This window comes from Oryzias melastigma, linkage group LG8 (genome assembly GCF_002922805.2).
Source record: "Oryzias melastigma strain HK-1 linkage group LG8, ASM292280v2, whole genome shotgun sequence".
Classification (NCBI taxonomy): domain Eukaryota; kingdom Metazoa; phylum Chordata; class Actinopteri; order Beloniformes; family Adrianichthyidae; genus Oryzias; species Oryzias melastigma.
In genome coordinates, this window is record NC_050519.1 from 23,489,607 (window position 1) to 23,503,921 (window position 14,315).

Here is a 14,315-nt window from a genome sequence, read left to right on the forward strand (position 1 = left end):
TGAAAATGTTCTCCACAGTTTTCTATCCTCAAAGTTCTTCAATATTTTACGTTCTAAGCATTACATATTGGTGGAGAGTCCGTATGAAAAACAGTTTTTTTTTTCTCAGCAGAATCATCTGATTCACGTTGATCATATCCACCTTTCAGCAGCGAGGCTGTTTCTTCAGAATAAGATGGAGTTTTGTTAATTGAGTCAAACGTTGAAGAGTTATCATAGTCAAAAGAACGTAAACACTGGAGCTAAAGCTCCGATGTTAAAGCTAATTCATTGTTTCAGAGGTTATGTCTGTGAGCGGAACTTCAGTCTCAGTTTTTGAACAGGAAAAAGCTCTCGCTAGTTTTACTTTGAAAACCAGAAGCTTCACCGTCACGAAGATGTGTTTACTTCCGGTGGCGGTACCGCGGCTCTTTGTTTTAGTTCGTAAACTTAAAATCCTACATTAATCTGCATTTCAGAGCAGAAATACATCGTCCCCAGATGTTATTATGATCATATTTTACTACAATTTACTACATTTATAAAGATCGCGAATCAGCGATCTTGGACGTTGCGAATATTTGTACTCAAATTTTCGGGAGCAGATGGCGAGTATTCAAGGACCCGGATTCTCGTTACAGCCCTAATGATGGGTTAAAAGCAGACGTATTTAAGTCCACATGACGGACTGAGTTCTCTTCAGGCTCCAGATGATGAGGGGCACAAGAGAGACTGATCCACTTTGTGTCTGCGTTTCACACTCATTCAAGCTGCTGACAAACTAAAACATTTCATATATTTGGGGAGATTCAGATAAAAAAACAACTTTTGTGAGATGAGTCTACACCTTGGTGGGCTCGGCTCCTCTGCCTTGCCTCTTGATGGCTAGCTGGTTCTTCAGGTCTTGGATCTCGGCCTCCAGCAGCTGGATGACCTCCTCGTAGTCCTGCTCTGCACTGCTGGCTTGCCTCTGCACTGCATCAGACTCGGCTGCTTGTAAGCGACTTTTCAGCCGAGTGTTCTCCTCTACAGTCAAACAAGCTTTCTGGAAGGACAACATCTTGCTTTAGAGTGAATAGATCCTTCTGATAGGAAAAGAAGAATCCATTTTGGTTGAAACTTCACCTCAGATGTCTTCTGGAGCTCTTCCTCCAGAGTTTTCTTGCTATGCTCCATGTCCTTCAGCATCACCTGCAGATAAGCCCAGACTATGAAGCTGCAGAGTGAGGGTGTGTCTCTTAAAAATCTCTCACTAGTGTCTCAATATGTGACTCAAAAGAAATAGCAGATATGTTTAATGACTATTTTGTAAATTTAGGGCCAAACCTGGCAAACAAAATCCCCACTGCATTGGTTAGTGACACCAGAATAAATACTAAGATCAATAGCATGTTTTTAGAACCAGTAGAAAAGGATGAAATATTGAACATTGTTAAAAGATGTGTTAATAAAAGATCAACTGACAGTAATAATCTGGAAATCACATTAGTAAAGGTAATTGATGAATATGTTATTCACCCACCTACTTATATTTGGAACTTGTCATTGCAATCAAGATCAAATTAGCAAAGATAATAGCACTTTACAAACCTGGAGATAAACACTCTTCCACCAATTACAGGCCAATATTATCACCGCAATTTTCAAAGACATTAGAAAAACTATTTGCTGCAAGATAAGATAGATTCATCAATAAGGAAAATATTTTAGATAGAAGTCAATATGGGTTCAGGGTAAATTGTTCAACTTCCATGACTTTGATAGACTGAAGAGGAAATATCCACAGCAATAGACAACAAGAAATACCTCATTAGCATAACTATTGATCTTAAAAAGCATTCAACACAATAAATCACAGCATTTTACTTAAACTCAAATATGGCATTAGAGGTACAGCCCTTCAATGGGTGACTAGTTTCCTAATAAATAGACAATAGACAGATAGACAATATGTACAAATAAATAACAGAACATCAAATTGTGGTTTTCTGTCAACCTGCCCCCTTTGCTAAATCTGTCCTTGTTTTAGAAGATAATAAAGACGTGTTCATGCAGTTTATGAATTCATTTATGTTGTTCAGCTGCTCCTGTGTGTTCGTGTGGCCCTGGGATGAACTGGTGATCGGGTTGGAACCAGCAAACCTGGGACCCCTAAAGGGATGCGGTGGGTTTTGAAGATCCATTGATGGATGTAAAATTGCAGAATTTATTCTTTTTTCTTACTAGTAAATGTTTAAAAAATACTTTAATAGACATCTAAAAATATTGCAAAAAAATAAATAGTGCATTCCAAGCTCTTTTTTGATACACCTTTTTTATGTCAGAAATCTGCCCCAGATAGGAAAATTAACTCCTGTGCTAATAAAAGATATAATGTGATTTCTTAAGAGAATAAAAAACAGAATCCCACAATCTTTAATTAAAAAATAAACAAACTAATGAATGGTTCTAATGAACACTCATTATCAAATTCATGTGAAAACAAAGTCCTAAACAATTTTTAAGAATTTAAAATAAAGATAGGAATCACATTTGGTTAAAAATGTTCTGAGGATATTTAAGCTAAAATCCCTAAACTGTCTCACATGGTTCATTATTATCTATATAAGTAGATATTTTTTTCTAGTTGACAGTTGCACTGTTTGTACTAGATTGTTGAAGCGTCTTCACAGAAGTGTTCTGTTTAAGTGTTAAATGACAAAACAATGTTAATGGAATAAAAATGGGAGAAAACCTGAATCTGTTTATGAATTTTATTCATCTTTTAAAATGTGTGACAAAAGTATTAGATCAGGACTCTGTTGGCAGATACTCAGAATCAAAGGACTCTGAATCAAATCAGGCCCCCAAAAAACCAGATCAGGACATCCCATTATCTAATAGACATTCTGTGCCTGGTAGGTTGTGTTCTTTAACCATTTTCTGAAAAAAATGTAGAACTTTATTTGACTAAAAATGCCAAAAATACAACTTTGTCTTGTTCTCAGAAGAAGAAGTCTATCAGATAAAAAAGAGATTCCGATGTTTTCTTTGGCTTGGTCTCCTGCTGCTGCAGCTTTACCCTCCTCTGTCATGTGAGGAGAGCTAAAATCAGTTCAACCCCTGGAATCGGAGAAGAGCTCACACATGACATGGTGCTTACCTTCAGCTGCTTCATTTGGGTTTGCAGTTGTTTTACTTCTGTGTGGAATTGCTCCATGTCCTCGCTGCTGTAGCTGCAGTCAGACTCGTATGTCTGCAGACACAAAAACACTGTCAGGGCTGAGTATGGCAACTTTCTCTGTATCTCCTTCTCTTGTTTGAGAGGATGTAAGGATGTGAAAAGAGCTCACAGGCGAATGAAAGGCTGATGTGTCCATCAAACTGGCTGCTTCGTGGTAGGAGAAAGTGAAGGGAGCCGTTGGTAAACCCAGATCCTCCAGATCCTCTGAGAATATGCTTTGGGTTGCCTCCACAAAATCTGAGGAGGATTCAACATACGAGGGTAATGGTGTATGGAGATGGCAACAATCTATCTCTAAATGTTTTTATCCACATAGAGACCCCTTAAACATACATTGGCTCGCATATTTGCCCTTCAGCTGCTGTTTCCCGCTAACAACTGGTACAGAGGACGCTGTAGATGAATCTGTATTTGCTCATGACAGAAGTGTAGCTCAAAACAAACGTGGAGGAGACTCGGATCCTTCTTCTCCTGAATTCTTTTTCCTCATTTGCATTGAGACATTATTTATTCTTGTTTCATTTAATGAGGGACAGCAAGTCATCAGACTGGGTCACAAAAGACGGAAGTACCGCTGATAGCGCCATCATCCAGATGCAGCTCCTGAACCCAGACATGAAGTGTCTTCCAAACATTCAAAATAAGATATACTGATTCTGACTGGAGCTTTGCACATGCAGTGGTAGCATGGAGGCGGCTGTGGTGCAGCGGTAGGGCGATCGACTCCTGATTGTAAGATTACAGGTTTGATTCCTGCCGTGCCCTTCCATGTGTCGAAGTGTCCTTGGGCAAGATGCTGAACCCCACATTGACTCTGGTTGGTGTTAGAGTTCATCAGCGGAGCCTCCATCAGTGTGAGTGTGTGAATGGATCTGTGACCGTAAAGAACTTTAGACCTTCAAGGAAGATGGAGAAGTGCTATACAAGTATGTACCTTTTGTGTGCATGTGTCTCACCTCCATAAGCCACGGTGCCCTGTGGGTCAGGCGTCAGTCTCTGTCTCAGCTTCTTCCTCTTCTCTTCAGTAACATTCAAACCGATGAAAGACAGAGCCTAACATAAATGAATAGGAAAACTGTTTAATCTAACATCCAAAGTTACAATTTGAATCACTGTTTTCTTGTGGACAGAGCAGAAATCTGGCGGAGTGGAAATGTCTCTTCTGCCTTTCACTCATCCCCTGAGGGTGGTTGATAAAACCCGGTGGACATTCATTCATTGAAGGTCATAGGTATGATGTGTGGTGACATGCGTCATGAGCCGCTTATTAAGATGTCTTTTTTCCCACTTAATTTGTATTGAGATTTATGGATGTTTTGTAACAGTTTCAATTGTTGAATTGGTTACTATCAGAGGTGGCTGGTAACATTCAAAGTCTACCAACCAAATCTGGACTCTACTAGCCAAATATTTCTATGAAAAAATAATGCATGTATTGCCAAGCAAACCATTTTATTTAGTTAGTTTGAAATAGTGGTTATTGTCTCGCAAAAGCAAAACACTGACAATAACTGAAAATGTGGTCTTATGTCAGATTTTATAACATTGCAGAAATGTAGGCCTACGCTGTGTCCGAATTCCAGTTGCATCGATGCTCATTACATTAGCAAGTATAGACCACAATGCATTGCGGTTGAACATTTTCTGTGAAAAAATAATATATTTGAATGTAATATTTTAATAAACATCCACATTTTTATCATCAGAACACAGTGGAGTCACTAATGGACATCATGAAATGTTTGTATGATTCAATTTTAACTCTGTAAAATCTGTGACGTCATATCCGGTGTTCAGAAAAATGAAAGAAGAGAAGTGAGGATGGTATCCGAATTGCTTTTAAAATCCAGGGTTCTATATAGTGCCGCACTATAAAGTTTTTTAGTTGTCAGGTTAGGGTGGGAATTCTTGTTATTTTAGCAAAAGACACTTCTGATGTCTGATTTTTTTTACTTACCTTTTTTTAAGTATTGACTTATTCTATCTACAAACATAACATGGCAAAACATTATGGAAGTATTAAATATTGATCAGTTCGAACTGTTTATTTTTTTGTTTGTGAGTCAATCCAGTTGACAGTATTAGGCACAAAGCAGTGAAGTTTATGGACGACCTGCTGGATGCTCACATGGTCAACTTTGTGCATCGCAGTCTGTTTTTCAAGATAGATTTAAAATAATTTTTGATATACATTTTTTATGTAAGTGTATTGCATTCAGTTAAAAAAATAAGACATGTAATGCAATATGTTTCTATAAAGATTAAACTAGTGAAGAACAACAAAATAATTACTTTATAGTTTGTTTTTTTCAAGAATGTCATCCATAGAAAAACACGAATATATTGACCGTTTTGCCTTTTGTGTGTTCTTCCAGATCAGTGTGTTGTTGTTCTGTCATTTCAAAGAGTAACAATGACTTGGAGCTAAACGTGAGTCTTTGAGTTGGCTGAAATCAGTGTGAGCAAATACTAGAAATTACCAGTGCACCTGAATGCACCACCTGCTGCTGTGAATGTGAGGGTAAATCTGAGCAATAAAGTCAGAATGAAATGTGAACTAACTCTGGGATGGATGTTTGTTGTAGTCAAACGGGGAGGGAAGGTAAACACTTCAGTCATTGTTGTGAGTTTGAGTTTGCTGTAATCGAGGATGAACGATGCTTCACCTGCTAGATAGATAGATAGATAGATAGATAGATAGATAGATAGATAGATAGATAGATAGATAGATAGATAGATAGATAGATAGATAGAATTTTATCTTTACTGGTGTCTGTGGCAGACATGGAATTCTGTCCACTTTTGTCATGGGAGGATCACACACGTATCAGGGTGGGGTCATCTGGACCCCATAAGAGAACACGAGGGGTGATAGAGTTTAAGTTAAAATGTGCAGGAGCTTAAGATGTTTTTGAAACAAACTTTGCGATGGTAGTTCTCAATAGTTAAGGAGTTCCATTACAAGGTGAAAGTTTTCTCTTTTTTGCATAGTTTGACAGGAGTAAGACTTCAAATAATAATAATACGTCTTATTTGGTGCCTTTCTGGACACTCAAGTCACCACACAGTGACATAGAGCATTAATGAATAAAATCATCAGAAACTACAATAAGTTGACAATTAAAACCACTGTTAAAATGTCATAAACTAAATGCATGGCTAAAAAGGTCAGTTTTGAGGTGTTTTGAGAATTGGGAGAGTGAGTCCATGTTTTGTAGATCAGGGGGAGAGAGTTCCAGAGTTGTGAGGCAGAGCTGCTGAATTCCCTGACCTCCATGGAAATGAGACGACACCTCAGAGCAACCAGCTGAAGAGAGGTGGGGGATCTGAGGGAGCGAGTGGGAGTGGCAACAGTCAGTAGTTCCAAGGCAGACGGAGGGCTGAGGTTGTGGAAAGCCTTGAAGGTCAGAATGAGGATTCTGTGGGTGACCCGGTGAGGCACTGGTAACCAGTGAAGCTGCAGTGAGACCGGTGTGATATGATGAATGGGAGGGGTTTGTGGTATTATTCAAGAAGCAGTTTTGGAGCCGTTGAAGATTGTGGAGGAAGTCCAGAGAGAATGGAACTACAATAATCAACACGGGAGGTGATGAGACTACGAACCAGGATAGCTGTGAGGGGTGAGGGAGGGGCGGAGATGACGAATGTTACGACTTGTGTTTGATTTTCTAAAATACATAGTAAGCACTGTAGGTATGTGTATCAGTATTTGCTACTGACAAAAGAAGAAGCGCCGCTTAGCCTTGTGTCAGGTTCAGTGGAGCGAAAAGGGGATGAAGAATTCAATGTATTAGTAATTTAAAGTGATAAAAAGAGTTTAGTTAACTTGTTAGCATGATCTTTACGCTACATTACCTACATGTTGTTGTTCATTTGTTAAGCTAATATACTCGATTTGACTCAGTCTGAATAAATATGAGTTCATCTTTTTGTATAGACACCTTCTTACGATGCACAAAACTCAAAACAGAATCATTCCATAAAAAGAAAGGTGACCTCTGTCCCCTACTCCAGCAGGTCCTCATTTTTAATAATCCAGGAATCAACTATAGTAAATATCTTTTACCACACAGGCCTTTACAGGGCTGATGCTAGCATCTAACTTTTAACTTTTGCTTTGGCTGATAGAGGGAGAAGTTCCTAAAAACATTTTCATCCCACTCATATCAAATGTAAACAGACGTGTAAACTGCCTGTCGATGTGTTTTTTTATTCAGCTTTTATAAATACAGTTTTACCCAAAAAATTGCTGATTTTAGAAAACTCAATAAAGGGACATTAATGAATGTTTCTGAAGCAAGGCTAAATGAGACAGCTGGGTTTGGTCCATGGAAGCAACCTTTACAGTCCAATCCATCGATGCGTCAAGTACTGGTAGAAGTCCTGGTTTTGTCTGAAAGTTTACAGGTTCTTCTTTCTCCTCATTGGATCTCCTACTGATCAAAGACACTTTTCAAATGTTTACTTTTGGTTAACTATGCAGTTTTGGCGTATCAGTAATGTGTTGTGTGTTAGCAGCCACATTAAGAAGGTATGGATGTAGGTAAACATGTGACCAAAGAAAGCATCTAAACCTACATCAAGAGCGAGTCAGAGACTCGTGTGGGGAAGCAGTCTACTTTCCAAAACAAAATAAAAAAGATATTTTTCAGGATCAGATGTGAAAATAAAATGAATGGAAAAATCGAAATGCTCTGTCTTTTTTGTATAAATTATACCCAAATAAACGTTTTACCCTGCAGATAATACATAATTACTGTACTTAAAAGGCAAAAAAACCCAATCCAAATGGAAAATCTTAGGAAGCTTTCAAGATTTTGCAGTGTTGCTGTTCATATCCTTATTGACGGTCAAAAACTGTAAAAAAATCTTTAATTTAAGACTTAGCAATGCTTTTTCTCCTGTTTTATGATCTAAGTCCCCAACCAATTTCTCTGAGCCAATTTTGCTGCTAAAATCTATTGAACCAGAAAATAATAACTAGTGAGTTGCTGCTAAAAACAACAAAGACAAATGTGCCTGGGGGGAAGATGGGACTTACCAGGTCTAACTTCTCAGATTTTAGCCGAATGAAGGGGTCCAGTGTGATCTTGGGTTTCCCCCCAGATGTAGACCTCTGAGTGGTTAAGCCTGAAGAGAGAAAAGAAAAGATGCTAATAAAAACTTATGGTTGAATAATTGATTATTTAAGTGCTGAAGGGTTTGCCCCCCTGATTCTAGTTTACAGAATTCTACAAACACCTGAGAACAAAGTGCTTCACCATCCATCCATCCATCCATCCATCCATCCATCCATCCATCCACAAACCCAGAGCTGTGTTGTGAAGGCAGTAGTCTAAACAGAAATCCTCTCCACATAAATCTCTTGCTGCCCACAGAATCCTAAGATGCTGCAGAGCAGCAGAGAGACACGTTCCTCCCGTGTGTCTTTCCTGTGGCCTCTTCTCTGTGGGAGGATCAAGTCACACATCGAAACAGTGACTTCTACCAAAAACCAAACTCTGCAACTAAATATTATGTCTACAAAATTTAAGAAAAGAAAACCCAACCCGGTCACAGCCCATGCAATGGATGCAGTTTTAATGTACTGCCAGCAATGAAAAGCACCCCCTGCTCTGCTTGTACATAGACAGTCCTTGTTAGGGGCCCTATTAACCATTATACCCAGAGTAACTACCAGTGTTAAATGTGAGCAACTAAGCAGGTAACACAATAAAAACACCCCAGATATATTTCAAAAGACTTACAGTGTTACCTCAGATAAACACAAGAAAATATCTGACGCCATCAGAGTGTTTATTGCTAAAGCTCTGCAGTCTTTTTTTAAGTGGTTGATAATGAGGACTTTTGTCATTTGATGAAAACAGTTGACCCACAATATAGTGTACCAGCACGTCCATATTTCACATCAAAATCTATATATACCTGCACTTTATAAACAAGTGCGCAAAGAGATTGAAGTGAACTTAGAAATAACATACAACTTTCCAAGTACAGCTGGACTTCCCAGACAACAGAGATCTATCTCTCTGTAAATGTTCATTATATGACGGCCCTCACACTGGAAATTAAAGAGTCCAGTACTTCAGGCTGTCAAGACTTTAGAGCACAGCTCAGGTTGTTGGAGTTTATTATATTTATGTTTACAAGTATTGAGAACTGAAGAACTTTTACATTTGATTAAATTGTTTACAAGTTGTAATGTTTACAAGAGTTCTATTTAAGTGTGATTCTGCAATAACTGCCAAAAGCTGTGCACTTGAAAAAAATCTGATTTCTTTGTAATGGTTTGCAAAAGAAATCATAACCTGTGGGATTATAGCATTTCAGTTTTGTTTTGATCAATACGTATCAAACTGTGAGCAAACTGTATCGTTGCATTCCTAGTAAATACCAAAATAGTCCAAAAAGATAGCAGAATGCCAATTTTTAAAACTGTAACTTTTTAACATAATTATGAATAATAAAAAGACAGGAATATTATTCCAGAATAAATCAACTTAAACCTTAAATAACTTTCAATATTTTACTCTCCATATATATTCTGTCAAATTTATTCGAGTTAGAAATGAGCTTAAGATAACATCAAGCCATTAATAACAATAAAATAAAATGATCTGGAGGGCCGGATAGAATTGATTTTGACACGAGTGCTTTAAGCCTTCTGGGAAGTTCCAGTTTCCCTTGACAAGAATGAAAATTGCTCAGTTTCTGCTGTGTGTTTTTCCTGTAGTTGGTGCACATCCTCCAGTTCCTTCCCTGAAAAAAAACCAAAGGTCCATCCCCTCAATCTGTAACCACCAAGCTGAGTCACCCAAGACAAACCAACAACATCCAAAGACTTGAGGTACTCAGGGCTGACCTGGTCCACCCACAGGGTCTTGCCACTGAAGAGCTTTTTGACTTCCTCTGTGAAGTAGTCAAGAAGCCTTCAGCTAGGGTGAAGACCCACTCCCAATTTGTCAGCTTCTGCTTTCTCAGCAGAAGGTACTCTGTTATGACCTTAGGCCCATGTCCATGTTTTTTGTTTTTTTTTCCTTGCAGGAGCCGTCTCTTACCAGACTGTTCAGCTGGTGAGGATCAGCTGATATAGGCCAGCCTATATCAGCTGATCAGCTGAAGAAGCCTTTTCCACTGTGCTTGTCTCAAACATTCTAACCATGACAACTTTTAACCACTCATTTGATTCTAATCCCACTCTGTCATATCTTCAAGTGTCATTGGAGTGATATTTTGGGCTTTCAGTTTTGCATGGTTTGTGCAAAGCTGGCCTGAAAGTGGCTTCTTGTTTGGTTTGGTCAGACTCGATGCTTGCGGTTGAAATTCAGGTGCAGCAGCAGATGTCAAAAGCTGCGTTCACACCAGCCACAATTTGCACCCAAGGGTGGCCAGTTTTAATGTCAAGTCAATGGTGCAGTTGCGATCTGAAGTCCTGGGCCGTGATTTGAACAACGGAAATGGCGGTCTGGCAGCAGCACAGTTTGAACGTCGCCATTTTGGCTATGCAGTCAGAGTTCAAATATTTGAACTTTAGCGAGGTTGCCAAGTAACGTCAACCAATCGGGGACTCTATTTTGGGCATGTGACGTTCAGCCGGTAGAATACACATTCAGTATGGAGGATCGACGCAATGGTTGTCCTCCTGAACTTCCATCCATTTTCTTAACCCACCAAAGGCGGGTACACCCTACCTGAGGCTCCAGAGCTTCATGTGTCTCTTTTATATCTTTATTGCAGTTTTTTAATTAAAAAAAATAATAATAATTCTAATAAATGATCTGTTATTTGAGTTTTGTATTTCTGTTTAGATTTTAAACATGTCAAACCACTGTTTCTTTTAATTTGTGTTTTTATTGTATAGCACGGGTCCACAAACATCGGCCCGGATACCGGATCCGGCCCTCCTCCACATTCTCCCAGCCCCCGCAAACACTATCAGAGATGCATTATTTTTTTTCTCTCAATCTGGACGTTCGAAACTCACATAGAACGTGACTTTTTATTTCACCCTCCAGCCGTCTGAACTATGACGGGAGAGCATAGACTTTTTATAGGTTACATTTTTGCATGTTTTAGTATTATTTTTTCCTGTCAAGATTACAAAAATGAATTCTTTAATATTTGGCAGTGAGTGGCTTTCTAAAAAACATAATTGTTCACATTCAGGCTGGGATTGCTACCATTGCTAGCATGCAAACCGACCCTGACCACACAGAGAAGAAAACAGTTATTTGTCCATCAAAAGAAAAAGTCTGGGAACCCCTGTTGTAAATAAGTCAAATAAAAGTTTCTGCAAGTCTTATAATTTGGTAAATTATACTAAAGCGGGCAAAGTTTCCAAAAAAAAAGTCAGTTTAAAACCATTTAAAACAATTTAGAATTGTGTTTTGTTCCTCACATCTTAAAAAATAAGAATAAAAAGCTCTGTTTAGATTTAATGTTTATATATACGTACACACAAGTGGATTTTACTTCAATGTTGGTTGTATTAGACAGTAAAAGGAGAAAAATTATGATGATGCACCAAAAAACACTATGCTTAAAAAGGAACTTCTGTGTGCTGCTTTCAAAAGTAAAATACATTTTAAAAATGTATAGAAACATAAAGATACTGTCATAGTTAATTATTGTAATATTTCAAATACACATTTTAATGATTACAAATCATAGAGATTGTGTATTTTTCTAAACAACAACGTTGGATTTTCCAGCTCTAGCTGGATTTTAGTTTGTAAGAAACTGGACTGAATGGCTCTTTGAGTGTCAGAGGTTGCAGACTCCTGCACTAGACAGTATGGTGCAGGGCCTATAGAGATGGAGCGATCGCTCGCTATACCAGCCCCCGGGAGGCAAGCTAGCAGTCAGAATGAGGCGCTGTAGCATTAGTAAGGTAGCCTGATTGGGCCTCATGAACTTTATGATTTTGTTCTATTTTCACAAAGATGATAACAATGAAAAATGTCTTCTAATTTTATTATTATTATTTTTAAACCTCTCTAGTTATTAAGGCACATGAATTCCTCTCCTACGCATTCAGCTTCTCCCTACCCCAACATTTAGCCCTCCAGTTGGAGAGTTATGGAAAAGCGTGGCTACGTCTGAATTCCTTCCCTAAACCTCTTAATGCTAAAAAACTATACAGTGCAGGACTATCTAGTGCCCTGGATTTTAAAAGCAACTTAGACACACCATGCTCACTACTTTTTTTTTTTTTAATCACCAATTTCACAAATTGAAAATATGATAAATTATGATCATTTAGTTTAATCATTTTATGATGTCTTTTATGAAATCCAGTGTTCTGATGATGAAAATGTTGATGGTTTATTAAACAAATTACATTTAAAGACTATTTCTTGTAGAAATTGTTCAACCGCAATGCATTGTGGTCTATATTTGCCAAAGTGGTGAGCATGGGATGCTCAATGGCTTTTTCACAAAGACTTCTGGGAAGTTTTTAGGGCACTTGATTTTATAATTGTGGATTCAGACAGCACTATAAAATGGTGAAGCAGTACATAGTGAGTAGTGAAGGAATTTGGACATAGCCAGAGTCTTCAAATTTGGACTACACTACCCCTTCAAGACTCATCAATAGTCGCCGTTCATCTATTTTGGTGTGTAGCTTTCCACCGTTTAGAAAATGCATTACAACATGGGTTGTGTAACTGTATAAAGTCATGCTACAAGAAAAAGTCATTATTTACATTTAAATTTAAACATCTGTCCTTCCTATGGCTATCCTTTAAAAAGAACAACAACTGTGGACACCCCTACCCCTCCAAAGTTGGGAGATGACTATTCTGCTTTTAACAGACAGCAATGAAAAGAAGCTACATTGGGAAAAATTCCCTCTTCAACAATTAAAAAAAAAAACTCTAATCGTGGCATTTTGTATCAGCTGAAGGCTTTTTAGAGACATTTGGGAAAACCTGATAGTAACCTGGTGTAACACAAGGTGGACAGGAGTCTACCAGGTGCTGTGAGTTACTGCAGCCACACTGAGTTTTTTTGAATATGCAAATGATTAGGTCAGGGAGGGTATCTGATGTAAAACTGAAGCCAAATTTACAGTGTGTGTGTTTTTTTTTACTGTGGTGGACCCTGAAGGCAGAAACTAGAAGAATAAACAAACATTAATCTGTGCCCTACAACTTTTCTGAGAAAAGTTTCTATTTTGATCTCTGAGCCTGGAAGCTAAGAGAAAACCCCTCTGGATGTTTGTGTCCCTTACAGAGCCAAGAAGTTGAGTCTCAGAAACCCTAATAACCTCTTTATACAGCAACACAATTCAGAAAAAAACCCCACTTCTGTTGACCCAGAGACTGTTCCATGTTCAGCCTTGCTTAATTTCTGGTGTTCTTGGAAAGATGCTGAAATATCAGCAAAGTTAATCACTGCTATTTTCTGCCATAAGCACAGATGCAGGTCTCAGTCTCAGGCTTGTTTCCACTCTGCAGATATGCACAAACTCACCTCATCCAAACTGCTGACATCTGCTGCAGCTAGCAACTGACTTAACCAATCAGAGCTTGGCAGAGAGCTAAGAGCTCATGGCACCAAGGAAATAACCTTGACTAGGATAATCCCAGTCAATAGGATTGAGACAGGCTGTCAGGCGGCTGCAAGCCAGAGGCCATGGGTGACCCACAACACAAGACCTGCTACTCTGTATGAAACCTTTCATATTTTGGCCTAAAAAATACATCATTAATTTGTTGCGTTTTTGGTAGAATGGTCCAATATTCCAATAAAAACTCCTCAACCCTGTAGACAGCCTTCCCAGAAGAGTTGAAGCTGGAACAGCTGCAAAAGGCAGACCAGCATCATATTGAACTCTGTGGGTTATGGGATGGGATGGACTTCAGTTCATATGAGAGTCAAGCCAGGTGAGACAATATTTTTAGTCATTTAGTGTATTTGTTGTTCCATAAACTTCAAATGCACCACAAGTAAACATAAATACTCTTACAATTATGTACAGTTACAACTATGTTTGCATTTGTTCCTTGTTGGAGTGGGTGGAAAAAAAGTGGAGAAATGCAAAGTGGGCTGTTCGATATGGCCAATAAAGGTACAAAAGAAAAGGGGAGAAAAAAGGTGGTTAAAGGAG

The 14,315-nt window shown here is 38.5% G+C and overlaps 1 protein-coding gene across 2 annotated transcripts in view; it reads right to left on the reverse strand.

The window, feature by feature from the left end:
* The window catches only part of si:dkeyp-72e1.9 (syntaxin-binding protein 4), a 59,830-nt gene that overhangs the window by 7,703 nt on the left and 37,812 nt on the right, over nucleotides 1–14,315 (reverse strand). For both annotated transcript variants that reach the window (XM_036213031.1, XM_036213030.1), the window contains exons 12-17: nucleotides 8,244–8,332; nucleotides 4,159–4,255; nucleotides 3,312–3,439; nucleotides 3,122–3,214; nucleotides 1,105–1,170; nucleotides 827–1,024 (exon numbers count right to left, since the gene is read on the reverse strand). In XM_036213031.1, the coding sequence (XP_036068924.1) occupies nucleotides 827–1,024; nucleotides 1,105–1,170; nucleotides 3,122–3,214; nucleotides 3,312–3,439; nucleotides 4,159–4,255; nucleotides 8,244–8,332 (671 nt within the window). The remainder of the gene's footprint in view (nucleotides 1–826; nucleotides 1,025–1,104; nucleotides 1,171–3,121; nucleotides 3,215–3,311; nucleotides 3,440–4,158; nucleotides 4,256–8,243; nucleotides 8,333–14,315) is intronic.